General features: G+C 45.0%; 1 protein-coding gene across 1 annotated transcript in view; it reads right to left on the bottom strand.

Moving 5' to 3' along the window:
* Positions 1 to 3,115: 3,115 nt before the first annotated feature.
* Positions 3,116 to 16,694, bottom strand: part of LOC308327458 (cell adhesion molecule DSCAML1-like) — a 113,292-nt gene continuing 99,713 nt past the window's right edge. Inside the window, 13 exon segments of the mRNA XM_080780967.1 lie at positions 3,116 to 4,514; positions 4,720 to 5,031; positions 6,844 to 7,044; positions 7,358 to 7,510; positions 7,623 to 7,741; positions 7,983 to 8,013; positions 8,206 to 8,361; positions 9,758 to 10,045; positions 11,870 to 12,058; positions 13,618 to 13,716; positions 13,936 to 14,099; positions 14,233 to 14,350; positions 15,741 to 15,894. Coding sequence (XP_080637093.1) covers positions 4,075 to 4,514; positions 4,720 to 5,031; positions 6,844 to 7,044; positions 7,358 to 7,510; positions 7,623 to 7,741; positions 7,983 to 8,013; positions 8,206 to 8,361; positions 9,758 to 10,045; positions 11,870 to 12,058; positions 13,618 to 13,716; positions 13,936 to 14,099; positions 14,233 to 14,350; positions 15,741 to 15,894 — 2,424 coding nt within the window. The 3' untranslated portion in view covers positions 3,116 to 4,074.

Below are 16,694 nucleotides of genomic sequence, written 5' to 3'. Positions count from 1 at the left end.
AATCACCATCCTAGTTCCACCTAATAGTCAACCACTCACAATGCGTCCAGGACTCCAGGCCATATATACTGTAGGTCCAGGCAGGCTGTGGCGTCAAGTGGCATCAAGTACCATCCCCTTAATGAGGGGGAAAAAAACGCAAAGGCGCCAAGAAAAGGCCTATCCCAGGCGTCTCTTCCAGGTTTTTATACAGCTGGCGGATGGAAATGACGCTATAGTGTGCGGCTTCAACTTGTAGTGTTGGCAAAAGCGGTTCAATTCTTTTTGCCCACACTGACGCATCTTGACACGACTTTCTGCATCCACTGCACATTGGCGCCAATTAATCACAATAGACAATACAAATGCAAAATATTGGTCTGAGAAATGTTAATTGAGATACAAATATATATTTTGTACTTGTACTTTTTTTTTCAAGGTTTATTTTTTGACAGGAAACGGGGAGAGAGATGGGGGGGGAAGACATGCAGCAAAGGTCGTCGGGACCGGGAGTCGAGCCCGCGGCCACACTGCCAGACTGGATTGACAGCCAAGGTGCTCTGGACCGCTGAGCCACGGCCCAGGGCTTTGATGCCTTTATTGAGATTGGTAGGAAAGTAGACTGATTGGAAATGGGGAGAGAGATGGGGAGTGACATGCAGCAAAGGTCATTGGGATCGGGATTCGACCCCGCAACACGCTGTCAGGCTGGCATTGCAGCTTAGAGTGCCCGGACAACCACGCCAAAAATCTACAGACATTATGTCAGTGCGCGACACAGTAGAATCATAGAAGACGTTGCAATTGTGATAATAAAAAGTTGAAGTTGACATGATGTCTTCAAATAGCAACTTGTTGAGGCACTCCTCTTCTTTGACTGAATAAATACTAAAAATGGAAATGGGAACATGTTCAGATACTGTATCAATCTGTCACGATAAGAATGACAAAAGCCATGGCGTATGAAAGATAGCTTTATTGCACAAGGTGTTAGAATGTTCTTTTTGTGTTTTTGTTCCTTTTAATATAAAATGTTCTTTTTGAACACAAGCAACTCAAACAAATGTTTGGAATCCCCTCCACATTTCTTTTTTTTTCCTTTCTTTTTTTCCTTTTTTTAAAGATATTTTTAATTTTCATACATGTCTTCCTTCAATTTTCCCTTTTAGCAAGCATGCAATGACTCTGTTGAGGATGAACAAAAATACAAAATAATAATAAAAAAAAGTAAATGGGACAAATGACAACATCAAAAGACCTTAGAAAAGAATAAAAATCCAACAAATTAGTATCAAAAACATAAAGGGAGAGAAAATGCTTTTTGCCCATTTCAGAAGTAAAATATCATTTTTTATTATTTTTTTTCATTGTTTTATTGATACTATTTTGATTTTGAAATCGGGGCATTCAACCCTGATGTGTGCCCTGGATTACTCTGATGAAAATAGCTCTTCATACAAAACTGTGTTTTATGTACAAGAGTTAGTCTATAAATAGCACTGACAAAGGTGGAGATGATGGGTCCAGTATGTATAAGGTAGTGACTTTTGTTTTAAACTTCAGTTAATTTGAATAGAAAGAGGACGGGAGATTTGGAAGCTTCAGGTATACAGTACCCGTCCCAGTCCATATATATATACACAATATTCCTTTGTGTGACCGAAAGAGCTACGCGTCCCTGATTTCACACGGCTAAACTGACCGCAGCCACAGGCCAGATGCCTCAGTACTGTTTGGCCTCTGAAACCAAAATATATCAAATAAAATAAACGTCTATACGAATGAAAACAAGTATTCTAAACCAAAAATGAACAGATTAACAAACATACCCCCCCCCCGCCCAATAAATAAATAAATAAATAAACAAACAAACAAACGGATGGACAAGCAAATGAATAAACAAAGAAAAAAGAAACCCCACAAAACACTATAATGGAGATGCTTAAAAAAAGACATTCCCAATTGGTATTTGTGATAATGTACATTAGCGCAAAAATGGAGGGGCGTGATAATGGAGAAACAGTACTTTTAGACAGGGCAGCAACAGATATTGAGTGCACATTATATAATTATCAAACTGAACTCCCTGACAAATAGCTCTGACCATCCGTATAGATTATTCCTTCATTCACATGATTAGCGTTCTTTCAGCTGGTTGTCTGTGTATTTATAAGAGCAAAAGGGTGTTACAAGGACGGAGAGGCTGGTAGAGTAGAGTGTGTTGCTGTATCTATGACTGTGTGCAACTCGTCTCTGTCAACCATGCTTGTCGACAGAGGTCTTGTGACCCTGCGTTTGTAACTTGATTCTGTTTCATTCATCAGGGGGATGTAGATTGGCACAGGTAAATGTGAACCATAGACAAAAGGCCATTGGCCCGGCAGGTCAATTTGTTTGCTCAGAGAGAGACGGGGTATAGTACACAGCAAAAATCCTCAGTGTTAATTTTGGAACTCTGAACATTGAATTGACTGTGTACTGTATAGTGCAACCTGGATATATATACCCGTGCTCAGGGAAAATGATTCAGGGATCATTTCTATAGTTTTGGTTTCTAAATATAATCGTATTTATTTACCATTCACTGAAAACCTTACTAAAGATGGCACATCTTCACGAGGAGAGTCATATGGATAACCAATATGAATTGAAAGCCATAGCATATATCTCTTTGTCATAATTTAATCCATCAATAACATGTGGGCAGGAGGCGTAACTATGCTCATTAGTCATTAACGGGCTAGTGAGCTGTTTGGGCTGCTTTCCTGAACCCTGCCGTTTCAGATAACAGGGCTTTAGAAGTAAATTACATTCTTTTAGCCCAATTATTTTATCAATCGGTTATTTCCGACGAGCAACACAGCTGAAGTAAATTAGTCACAATTCACCAATTTTACTTTACCCATCTCAGAAAGGGTCTTTGAGATGGGAATTAACTATCTGCACACAGTAACATAGAGAACATTCCCTGTATATACTACCTGTATATACTACAATAATCTCCTTCTTTAGTCCAGCCTCTTTCCAATTGCTCTTTACATGATTGAGCGATTGTCTCGTTCTTAAATTCAACATTTACATTAAAATTTTTGTATATACTACTACTCTTTTGTAGTACATACTATTTATACTTTGCCATAATTTCACGTAAATGTCAATAATATACTTACATAGAAATATATATGTAAAATCTTTATAATACTGTACCAAATATTCTCTATTTGTATTGCGAGAAATCATAGCTGGGCCATTTGGGTTGTCGTGATTCCGTTGAAAAGTTGAGTCGGGGAGAAGAGAGATGTATGCAAAGACATTTTTAGCTTAAAGTTCCATAGAGATGAACATGAACCTCTTAAAAAAAAAAAAAATCCAATAAATCAGCCGATAGGGTTAGTCTGGACATTAAGAAATATGTATAGGGTGAAAATGCAAATAGGGAACTTAATTGTCCTGCAAGAACTAATGCTCAAACTATAGAGGACAGTGTGTGTGTGTGTGTGTGTGTGTGTGTGTGTGTGTGTGTGTGTGTGTGTGTGTGTGTGTGTGTGTGTGTGTGTGCGTGTGTGTGTGCGTGTGCGTGTGCGTGTGTGTGTGCGTGTGCGTGTAAGAGAGAGAGAGAGAAATAGAGAGATAGAGAGAGGGTGGCCACCGAGCTTTATACTGGCTATCATATACTTCATCATCATGTACAGAGCTTTTAGCTCCCCTGTAATAGTCAATATATTCAATGAACCACAGAGTAACCCCCTTGTTAACGTCCTCCATACTGTATGTACCTTCCAAAGGAGCGGAGCAGAGCAGGGCTGGGGCTGGAACTAGTTAGTCGAGGTTAGTAGTTTTCACTCCGTTCCAGGTTGAGTATGAATCAGGAAGATTAGCTGGGTCTCTGTCAGGGAAAAGAAGACCTTTCCCAGGGAAAACTAGACAGGATACTGGGCAGTTTAGCCATTAGTCGGGTCAAAAAGGAAGATGCTTGCATGACCTTTTTTTTTTTGTTGGCCCAGGCTTCAAGGGTTACCGGTGTGTGTGGGGACTGGCTGGAGGAGCGCGACAGCTAAAGCAGTCCCAAGTCTGTGCAAGATAAAAACGCGGCCGCTACACCAACGTGTACGACTTGGAGTACGCCCCCCCTACACTCTGTTTCTGCAGTCTCCCCAGAGCCGAGGAGCTGTTCTCCAGCAGCGAGTCTCTGGAACCCCCCCCCACCTTGTTACTGCTGTTGGTCGGGTTGCTGCCAGTGCTGGACGTGGAGGCGGTCGCCGCAAGAGACCCGGGCATGGTGAGAGTCCTCTGGGGAAGGGTGGCGGTGCCCGAGCTCACGCCCAGGCTGCCCAGCCCAGAGTGACCCAGTGTCAGCGCCTGCTGCTTGGCCGGGTCTAGAGTCATATGGCGGCCCTGCGTGTGGTAGGCCCGCTGGGCCAGGCTACGGATCGAGGCCTCCCGCGGTGGCACAGCCGGGCACGGGTCATGCAGGTCCCCTTGTTTGCGGAAAAACGGGTCCGACTTCATGTAAAGGGGTAGGTTGCAGAATTCACCTGAAGGGGGAAAAGCAGAGATGTATATATAGGGACATGTTAAAAAGATATACACAAAGTATTTTATCTAATAGATGTTTGACGTTGTTGTTTTTTTACCTGCCTATAAACGCTGATTTATATCCCGTACGCCCCGTACAACTAAGTATAAATCAGGCTTAAGAAATATGTGCTATATAGGCTTCCTTTTCCTCCATATACGTACTTTTGTTGGCGCGGTGGGGAATGGGCACAGCCACATTCTTACCACGGTCATAGTCCTGGGGTTTGGGCGGCGAGGCAGTGAAGCGGCAGATGCCTGGTTCGGAGGGCGTGCTGAGGGAGGTCATGCTGTCGGCGGGGTCGTTGGTGCCCGTGGTCATCTGGTCGGACGAGCTGTCGGAGATGAAGCACTCCGTGATGGTGAACTTGGCGTGCTGCAGGTGCTCCTCCAGCTTGGCGTGCTCGTAGGCCCTCGCCAGCTCCTCGTACGTGGACGAGGCGCTCTCCGTGGACACCATGCTGTTGCGACCCTTGTCTGGAGAACGAAATGCACGGACATTTTGACACTGCTTAGTACATGGAATATTATTGTACATTGTTAAGGGGACAAGCCCGAAGGGACTTTGGTCCCTTATTGTATGTGTCTGTTTTTTTTCCCCTTCTTTCTTCTCCTTCTTCCACCCAAAATAGCAGTTCTGGCTTAACCGTGCAGTCAGTTTGGTCCAACAGTACACTGGACGGTACTTCTTGTTCTGCCTGCAGGATGATTGTATATACAGTAGGGGGTAGGCTTTACATTTGTATACTCTTTATTAATATTTACAAGACCGGTGCCCGGCTGTAGAGCACCGAGTCGGTAATGATGGAAGTTGGAGATCCATGCCCCCACCCGGCTATGCAATACCTGTTGTACCCGTGTCAGAGTACCCGTTCCGCCCATCTGTCTGTGTCCCTTTTATGCCCATATATGGAGATTTCTGTATCTGTCTCTCTGTGTCCCTAATGGCTTTATTCCTATAATATTTCTGTTCTGTGTCAGGCATGCCCACAAACTGTACGGAGTGTTGTGATGTCAGAACAGACAGACATGATCTGCAGGGTCTCAGCTGCGTTCGCTTCCCGCGTTTGCGCGTCTTACTCGTTATAGATGGTGTTTTTATTATACTCGAAGGTATCTTACTGTACGTACACTGCTTTGCTGTCTCTGGTGCCTGAATTTGCCCCAGGGGATCAATAAAGATGGTCGTATAATGTATTGTAACTCAAATTTGACCTTCTGTATATACCAACATCTGATAAACAGCCAATTAATAGCTAATTAATTGGCTGTTAATACTAGAGGTTCGTGCCGCATAAAGTTTGCGTCACTGCACAGCCTTCACAGTCACCTACGTCCCACCGCAGATCCCACCACTATGTTGGAATGGCCGTAAATAACCATATGGGCACATTGGTTGGATCTGAGGTTCTGGACAACTGGATATCCCAACTATACTTGACGGTGGACACCACAGACCACACTCCCATGAGTCTTGCCACTTGAGTGCGCCAGGTTTTAAGTCGGTGGGAACCATATATGCACATGACCATATATGGGCATAGCGGTCGGATCTCTGTATCTGCCAGTCCCTTCTGACTATGGCTAATATAATGAGGTCGTTGATGTCATATATATCATTTTGTATAATGGAGCCGATTTGTTTGGCGCCTGATGCCATGACGACACACTGAGGTTAGACAACAACACACTCCATATCAAGGTTATAATAGTTTTGGTTTTTTCATTATAGTTTAGTTTTAGTTAGTTTTGACATATTCTGTTTTTCTAATTCAGTTAGTTTTAGTTCGTTTTTAGAGCGTGTTTGCTAGTTTTTATTTAGTTTCTATTTTGGTGAAATGCTTAGTTTAGTTATAGTTTAGTTTTAGTTTTTTTCGTACTTTATTTGTGGGTTTATTTGTGGGTTAGGGTTAGCGTGGCTACATGCTGGCTACATGCTGCCGTACGGTGCTGAAAACTGCCGTAAAACTTGTTGGAGAAATGAGGAAATGAATCGAATGGATTTAAAAGGATTATATTATAAATATCCGAAAGGCATATAAATATTGATAAAAACGCAAACTAAGGGTATTTTGTCTATAATTTCAGTTAGTTTTAGTTAGTTTTGAATACAGTTTCAGTTTAGTTATCGTTTTTTTAATTTATTTTCAGTTACCGGTAACTAAAAAGTATTTTTAATTCTAGTTTTCGTTTTTTTTAGTTAGTTTTAGTTAACTATTATAACCTTGCTCCATTATGTGGCCGTGCGTGCATATAGCGACACAAGCCAGGCTCCACTAGTCCGCTCACCTGTGTCTTGGGAGAGGCTGGCGCTGTAGCTGTCACTCTCCGTGGCGGTGATGCCATGAGAGCCCATGGTGCGCCAGTCGGAGGTCAACGTTCGCGCCGAGACCGTCGACTGGCTCTGGCCCGGCCGGCTCAGAGTCCACTGGCTGGAATATCGGTTCCTGGAGCTGTGGACCGATTTGATGCTCTTCCTGGAGACAGGGTCTTGGGAGAGGAAACGCACGGAACAGTCATTGATATAGTAACTGTGGTTGTGATCGCGACATGTTCACACTTGCACACCCATTTAGGCCTGACGTCGAAATAAAAAAAAAAACCTTCTAAATTCTGACAGTTTTCTGACATGTTTCTGTATTAGTGGTGCTCAATCTTTTTTTAAATAGCAGACCTACAAGCTCGTAGAGCTTGTAGATCTTCTATTTTTCAATAGCTAAATTATAGCATAATGTTTAAAACACAAAAAGGGGTTCCCGCCCCAAAATGGGTTAATATGCATTAAAAATAAACAAAAACATACTAGTGCCTGGGCGGATGTCTGACATGTCAATCAAAGGCCCCGAATTCTGGATGAGGGCTTGGTGGTGCAAAGACACGCCCGTGCAGAAGTTCTGGGGATTCACCGATTGGCTGAACTCGGTGTCCGTCACTGGCACAGCTGCCTTGTCCTCCCCTATTAGAGAGAGACGAGATGAGATGTTCACAATGTGCTCTAGCTGTTGGAAACGTTTAACATTTGAAATAAATAAGCATCATGTTTGAGTGAGCGAGATGCAGTCACAGACCTATCTGTTTGATGCCTTCCTTGTCCTCGATAAGCAGCTGGACGCGTGGAATGTCAATGTGGAGCCTCGGGCCTTGTGGCGGTCCCTTCACTGGCGTGTCCATACTGCGGTTGTTCTTACTGCGCACGCACACACACACACACACACACACACACACACACACACACACACACACACAGAAGTGCTATTTAGTTGCGCATTTACTTTGTACACTTTTTGCTAATTCAGCTCAGCTTAAATTCATTTTGACTCATAAGGCCAAACAAAATGTCTATTCATTTTCATCAAAGACACGAAAGCTTTAATTGGTCATGGCAGCAACAAACCACATCCAGAATTGATATAATTGAGGTTCTTTACCTGATAAGCATCTCTGCCAGGCTCTTAGCATCTGCAGAAACAAATAGCTTAATTAGATTACAGCGGAGTGTGAAGCTAATCATACAGTAAAACCTCTGTCTCTCTCTCTCTCTGTGGGTGCTGCCGGGTTCATGTTCTCCGTCTCTATGTGTGTGTGTGTGTGTGTGTGTGTGTGTGTGTGTGTGTGTGTGTGTTGCTGGGTTCAATGTTCTCCGTCTCTCACCTCTGAGTCGTTTGAGCCTTTTCTCCTTGCGCTTCCTGCGAATAATGAAGAGCAAGGCCACGCCCAGTGTGACCAGGATGACCGGCGAGCCGATGGAGAACAGCTTCTTCACGTCGTCCCCTTCTCCACGGGCCGACTTAATGGGAGGGATGGTGCCTGCAGAGTGAGCGTGGGAATAGAGAGAGACAGAGGCAGACAGACATCAGTTTTTTTTGGGGGTGGGGGGGGGGGGGGCAAATTAACTCAAATAGACACTGTGAGACGGAGGGTGACTGATTTAAGCAGTCACACCTGGCCTGAGTCAAACTAGAACTGGACTCAGAGCTGGGTGTGGCTGCGCACCTGTTGTGCATCATGGACTTGATCAAGGCACAGCAGGATAAATCAGTCATCTCCACAAACACTGTCCGGACAGTGGAGAGAATCGCCTCTCCTGCAGTGTAATGTGATATTATGGTGTATAATTCCCTGCACATGAAGGAATAAAAAGACAAACTCAAGGAAGCTGCCCTGTGTCGTGTCCTTCCTTGCCCTGGGTATAGTGACTACTCTGTCACAGACACATTTGTACACAGTCTTTGGTGTGTAGTAATTAGATATACACGTATACTAGGAACTAAAAAAACATTGCATGGATGCACCTGGGACGTATCCTCAGTGATGTATCCCAAGGTCATTGGGGTTTCGGGTCTCTGTGCGTCGCCCCAGACTCCCAGCACCAGGACCAGTGCGTCGCCCCCAGACTCCCAGCACCAGGACCAGTGCGTCTCCACCAGACTCCCAGCACCAGGACCTGTGCGTCGCCCCCAGACTCCCAGCACCAGGACCTGTGCGTCACCCCAGACTCCCAGCACCAGGACCTGTGCATCGCCCCCAGACTCCCAGCACCAGGACCTGTGCGTCGCCCCAGACTCCCAGCACCAGGACCTGTGCGTCGCCCCAGACTCCCAGCACCAGGACCTGTGCGTCGCCCCAGACTCCCAGCACCAGGACCTGTGCGTCGCCCCAGACTCCCAGCACCAGGACCTGTGCATCGCCCCAGACTCCCAGCACCAGGACCTGTGCATCGCCCCAGACTCCCAGCACCAGACACTTCATTCAGGAGCGGTGATTACTGAGCCGCAATGGTTCTATTATAGTATACCGTGGTGCAGTATGTGCTGTATGTACAGTATACCTTTCTTAACCCATTTTGGACTGAGGTCGATTAAAAAAAGGCTTCAAAATGGCTTCAAATGTCATGTCAAGGACCCCCAGAATTATCTCTATTGGGCCACGGACCCCCATCTCAAAATATGTAGTTCCTTCCAGGCACCCCCCCCCCCCCCAGAAGCCAATATTTTAGTTAAAAATGTTCTCTCTGAAATATATATTCAAAGATTTGCACCACATTTTCACGACCTTTCAAAAATAGCAGACCTATAGAGTGGCGTGCTACGTCTGCTATTTTTCAATAGCTAAAGCATGACATAATGCTTGAAACACCAAAAGGGGTAATCTAAACAGAGCTCACACAGCGAGAAGGAGAAAGTATATAAAGAGACACACTTACTGCCATCGTAGTCAGTGGTGGCAAACTGGGAGGTCTGGTTCCCGCAGCCGGCGCTGTTGCAGGCCTTCATCTTGAGCTCGTACCAGGTGGCCTCGCGCAGCTCGCTGAGAAACAGCTGCGTGCTGGAGTTGGCCTTGAGGCTCTGCCAGGTCCAGGTGCCCTTGGGCCTGAAGTCCAGCATCAGGCCGGTGATGGGGCAGCCGCCGCTGGTCCAGCCCTGCAGGTTGATCCCGGCGTGCGTGGAGTTGATGTGGGTGAGGAGCGGTTGGTCCTTGTTGAACACTGGCTCTGTTGGTTGGTGGGGAGAGAGAGAGAACGCAAAGGTAAACAAAATGTGTTGCAATGATATCTTATGCAAGCTTGAGGAGTCTTGTGTTTTATCTATACGCAGACACGTCTGGAGGGCAATTGAGTTAAATGAATACCGTACTCGGCTACTCGCTATTTAAGCTGTCTAAGCTGAAAACCGTCCAACTCTACAGCAATAGGCTGGCACAGCATGTGCTTGTTGCAGTATTCATTGAAGATAGTTGGGTGTAGGAAAAGATGGCTTGCTGTCACTGGGTGTCATATCGACCTTGTGCAACTTTTCTTTGGCAGCCGTTTAGCATTTCGCCTAGTGGGAGTTTAGTTTACTTAAAGTGCTGACTGAGAATAGTCCCATTGTGATTGCCTCAATTAACTTTAGGTTTAGACTTTTAATGTGCTTTGTCTGTTAGTGGGCCACTATAATAGATAGAATATAAGTACTGCCCAAAGTACTCTGACAACGGATGCCATGGGTACAACGGGTACCAGAGGGGCAATGCCCATTTGTACGTACACACGAGTTACAAAGCGTACACACGAGTTACAAAGCGTACACACAAGTTACAAAGCGTACACACAAGTTACAAAGCGTGCACACAAGTTACAAAGCGTACACACAAGTTACAAAGCGTACACACAAGTTACAAAGCGTACACACAAGTTACAAAGCGTGCACACAAGTTACAAAGCGTGCACACAAGTTACAAAGCGTGCACACAAGTTACAAAGCGTGCACACAAGTTACAAAGCGTGCACACAAGTTACAAAGCGTGCACACAAGTTACAAAGCGTACACACAAGTTACAAAGCGTGCACACAAGTTACAAAGCGTGCACACAAGTTACAAAGCGTACACACAAGTTACAAAGCGTGCACACAAGTTACAAAGCGTACACACAAGTTACAAAGCGTGCACACAAGTTACAAAGCGTACACACAAGAGCGCACTACAGGAATCTGGCGCCCCTGTTCATGGCAAAGCAATATTTAAACATATACAGTGTTGTATCACATTCATGTTATGTTCCCATAAGCTCTCTCTCTCTCTCTCTCTCTCTGAAAAACGGGTCCATTTGGTTCTATTTTATTCATAATCAAATGTTGCAAAGAAGCAGATGAAAAAATGTATAATAAAAAATAACAGATCAATGTAGCCGTATCTATTTGTCTATCTACTGGCTTCTCTCTCAATTCAATTCAATTCAAATAGCTTTATTGGCATGAATGTAATAACTACAGTATTGCCAAAGCATGAAATGCAGCAAAAAAAATACCCTAAACCAAATAAAATAAAAAATATAACAGAAAACAAATAGAACATTAACTTTTACAATACAATATGTAAATACTGTCATACTGGTTAAAAAATGTACAGTATTAAATGTGTCCTTGGTGTGCAGTCACATATCTCTCTCTCTTATCCCATTTTGGGCGTGACCCATTTTGGTGTTTTAAACATTATGTTATAATTTAGCTATTGAAAAATAGCAGATCTACAAGCTCATAGCCTTTTCTGCTATTTTTGAAAAATCGTGAAAATGTGCCTCAAATCTTTGAATATTATTCTTTCAGATTTTAACTCAAATCTTTTGCTTCTGGTGCGGGTCCCTGGAACAACATATTTTGAGATGGGGGGTCGTCGGCCAATTGCAGATAATTTTTAGGGGGTCCGAAATATTTAGAACCACTGATATAGAAACATGAGGTTATTCAGAAAAATATATATATTTTTAAATTTCGACATTAGGTCTTAAATGGCTATACAGTATTCACTGTGTTTCTCCCTTTCCCCTCCCTCCTCACCTCTTCCATGGGTCTTGGCTTCGATGATCTCACTGATACGCCCGGAGCCGACGCTGTTCTTGGCCGCCAGCTTGACCTTGTACCAGGTGCCACAGCGCAGGTTGTCCAGGCGGAAGGACCGCTCCGTGGAGCTGATGAACACGTCCCGCCACTCCTCCGTGTTGTCCACGGAGTACTGCAGCACGAAGCCTGCATGTATACAACAACAAGAAGTTGTCACTAAATTGCCAACAGGGTTGTCTGACAAAGTATAGTGTGAGAGCATAGACTGTAAAAAATATGGACAAAGCGTTCCGCGGGTCTAACGTGAACGTAAAATGAAGCCTGTCAGTCCTTGCAATGGAAGTCGCCATCTTTCTAGATCCGTTTTGGCCCAGTTCAGGCCAGCTGGCCCATTGGCTGGCCCAGACAACGAGGCGGGACTTCCCCCTTCTTCTTCGTTGGTTTTTATTTTGACTCGAGTGGGAAGGGGATCCCGTTCATAGACTGTAACGGTAGCCACGCCCCTCAGAACATGCGCGACTTTATGGTCATTTTTCTAATAAATGGGACCATAATTTTCCAAAAAGAATATTATGACATTAGAAATGACTTTAAACTAGTGACTGGAAGCAAAAAGTATTCATGACCATGTTTATTAAGGTAATACAGTCTAGGTGAAGTTGGGCCCAAATACATGGACTTCTATGGGGCTATGGGTTTTTTTGAGCCCAATGAGAGCGCCACAACAGGCCATTATATGAACTTTCATTTCCTTAGTGGCTTCACAAAATATCCGTCTGACTGCCCCCCTGTGTGAGAGGGAGGATGACTGATTTAAGCAGTCACACCTGTGGCCTGAGTCAAACTAGAACTGGACTCAGAGCTGGGTGATGTGGCTGCGCACCTGTTGTGCATCATGGACTTGATCAAGGCACAAGCAGGATAAATCAGTCATCTCCACAAACACTGAGGAGATTATAGCCTCTGTCCGGACAGTGGAGAGATCGCCTCTCCTGTGTAATGTGATATTACTGTGTACGAGTAAGACGCGCGAACGCGGGAAGCGAACGCAGATCGTAAATTTGGACGTAGCTCCATATATGGGCACAAAGTGTCTGTGCCCCTTTGTGCCCATATATGGAGCTGAGTGATTTGTTGATGCAACACACTCCATATTTGGACGTAGCTCCATATATGGGCACAAAGGGGGGGGACACGCACGCACAGACATGATCTGCTAGGTCTCATAGTAAGTGCTCAGTGCGTTCGCAATAATTCCCCTGCACATGAAGCAATATAGCTACAATTCAAGGAAGCTGCCCTGTGTCGTGTCCTTCTGTACCCTGGGTTGTGACTAGCTTTGTCACATATAGATAGATAGTATATATGCATGTTTTGTTGCTATGGCCATTTGAAAGCTAAATTCAAATCCAGATGTCTCAAACGTCCAAGGATTTAAGTGGCATTTTCACTGCAGCTACACTTCTCAACACCAGAGGGCAACAGAGCACAATAAACGGCTCCAACTTGTACTTTTTTATTTTTTGTCCTTACCCTATTTCAAATTCACACACACAAGCATAAAAGATGACTGTTTACAATGATTACAGAACAAGACACTGTCTGAAGCATGGGCAATAGGGAATCATAGAGGGCCAAAGGAATTAATTAGAGGAAGGTTAGGAGGTCAGTAAATACAAAAAACACAAGAACATGATGGAAGCAACAGTGAGGTCAAGTGTTTTGTCTAGAAAACAGCACAGTACCTCTGATGGAGCTTCCTCCGTTGTCCCCAGGTATCCAAGACAGCGTTATGGAGGAGGTGGAGGTAGTGGCGACGGTCAGACGAGGCTGGTCAGGAGGGACTTAATTGGACACAAGCACAGAAAGCCCAAATTATACTTGGTCATTATGACGACGGTGTGGTGTGCTGAAAATAGCTCATCCACAAGCCCACTGTAACACATTGCGGACGCGATGCTTTGTGAGCTTGTAGTAGACCTGCTACTTCAGGTGTGTGTGTGTGAAACATCACAGAACAAAGATAAATGACAGTATGTGTGGCTTCCATCCACTGCTCTCACCTTGCACCAGCAGGTTGACTATGATGGTGTCAAAGCCCAGGGTGTTGGTGGCTGTGCACGTGTAGTACCCAGAATCCTCTGCTTTGACGGAGCGCAGCACCAGCGTGCCATTGGACAGGATCTGTCGCTGGCTGTCAGCCGTCACTGGGATGGCAGAGTCATCGCTGAGAACAAAATGAAGAATGTGATTATGATAGTAACTTGTAAGATATTATTGTTATGGCATTGCAATTGAACATTCTTTTATCTGTCGGCAAAACTAGTGACTGTGTGTGAGTGCCGTGGGGTTCCTCGCACCTGTCCTTAGTCCATTTGATTGTGGGTGTGGGCTCTCCGACTGAGCCGCAAGGCAGACGCACCTCCTTCATCCAGGGCGTGGTCACTGTCCCTCCAAAGGACAGAATCTTTGCTGGGGCTAGACACACAGACACGCGCACACGCACACACACACACACACACACACACACACACACACACACACAAATGCACACACACACACGCACATTTTAACTTTTCGTTCAACATTTGTAACTATAAAATACAGCACAGTACCGATAACCCTGCACATTGTCTGCCAACACCACTGTGGGTCTCTCTCTTGCCAATGTCTGGGTTCGCTGACAGCCCACCGTTATTGGCCAGAAGCCTTTTCCCAGCTGTATAGCGGTGGTTTTTGTTTTTTCTTTGCATATAGCCCCTCCTCCTCCTCATGCACTCAGTGTGTCAGTGTATACAGCAGAGATACTCCCTCTATTGATCTCTGCCCCCGACACCTCTCCCCAAGGGTCAGTTTACTGGATAGGCCCTGTTCATCACCACATAATTAACAACGGCGCGTCTTGCAACAAAGCCGGCGCTCAATCAATACTACAGCTGTCAGTCAGTCAATAGCACAGAGAGAGAGAGAGAGAGAGAGAGAGAGAGAGAGAGAGAGAGAGAGAGAGAGAGAGAGAGAGAGAGAGAGAGAGAGAGATTAAAGCAGGCTGTTAAAGGGAGCCTATTATGTTTCTGTCGTATACTCACACAGCAAAGTGTGTGTTCATTAAAACCACTTTCAACCTTGCATCTTTGGGGCATGTCATTATAGGCGCTAATATTAAACAATGTTTTTGTTGTTTTAATAAATTAGCTATTAAAATAGCAGATCTACAAGCTCAAAATGTGTCGCATCGTGATGCATTGTGAGCTTGCGGATCAGCTATTTTTTTTGCTATTCGTCGTACAATTTGTCCCCCTGAACAATGACAACAAAGATATTCTGAGTCTGATTCAATGAAGTGCACAGAGGCGTTAACTCTAAAATTCAACCCGGGCCGCGAGGCTCCATCTTTACACTCTCGTTAAGTGTTCAACTCTGAGAATTCAACCCGCGAGGGTCCATCTTTACACTCTCGTTAAGTGTTCAACTCTGAAATTCAACCCGTGAGGGTCCATTTCTTTTTACACTCTTAGGCCTCAGTCACACTATTGAGACGGCTGTCTTGTCTGTGTCTTTGTGTCTTGTGTCTTGTCTGTGTTTAATGGCCGCCCCCCCAATGCATTTCCAATGGAAGTCACATGGTGTTTGGTGAAACCATGTGACGTCCATTGGAAATGCATTAAACACGGACACAAGACACACAAGACACAAGACACGGACAAGACAGCCGTCTCAACAGCGTGACGGAGGCCTGCAGAGAGTTCAATTAACATTGGGGGAGTTTTATGTGCTTCTCTTCCTCCGTAAAATAACCTTTACCACCAACCTCCCCTTGCCCTTCTCGTCTCTATACCACTCCCCAACGCTTCGCCCCGGAGGGACCCACCTTTCCCAGCAGGCTCCACCGTGACCTTTTCGCTGATGTTGCCGCGGCCAGCGGTCGTCACAGCCGCTGCCCAGATGTGGTACTGTTTACCGCGGGTCAGGTGAGTGATGCGGTAGAACAGCATCTCTGGGTTGGCCTCGTACTCGCTGGGCGCCTGCATACGGGCACAGGGAGGGGGGGAGAGAGGGCACACAATGTCATGTTAACCCGTTCTGCACGGGAACCCCCCGTTTGGTGTTTTAAAGCGTTATGAGCTTGTAGATCTGCTATTTTAGAAAAATCGTGAGCATGTGGCTGTCCTCATGTGGCTGTCCTCGACGTGAAAGTGTTTGTGAACGACTGACACGACAAACTAAATAATGTAGGTATTTCAAGAAAGCCGTCAGGGTTTAGAAGGCATTCGTAGAATCGTCCTCAGGTCTAGATGGGTTAACAGGGGGCGGGGGGGAACACACACACACACACACACACACACACACACACACACCACACACTGACACAGCATGCAGTCGCTCTCTCTCTCGCTACCAGGAAGCCGGCGCTGGAAACATGTTGGGAGTTTAGCGCGGAGTATATAAGGGGCTGCGACAATCCATTCTTTCTTATAGCCATTCATTCTTCAATTAATCCTTACATCTCAAACGTTGGTGCAAAATTGGGAAAATAGCAGATCTACACCCAGCCCACGTTGCAACTGGTTGTATATCGCCGGCTATATTCATATAGGTATTGAAGGTCAATTGATTATTTTATTATCGACTATTGATTATTTTTCATCAAAATGGATCAAATGTATTAGTCATTTAGTCGGATGAACTATTTCACCTGTCGTTGTGTGTGCGTGCGTGTGTGCTGGGGCACATTCCCCAGCGTTAAAGGACCACTTCACCACTTTTCAACCTATCTTCATATAATAGGTCCTCACTAATAATTATGATAAAACGGCGCAACGTT

The sequence above is a fragment of the Protomyctophum bolini genome (assembly GCF_963924005.1).
Source record: "Protomyctophum bolini genome assembly, chromosome: 13".
NCBI lineage: Eukaryota > Metazoa > Chordata > Actinopteri > Myctophiformes > Myctophidae > Protomyctophum > Protomyctophum bolini.
Note: the sequence above shows the minus strand (reverse complement) of the source record. Positions and strands in the feature narration are given on the sequence as shown.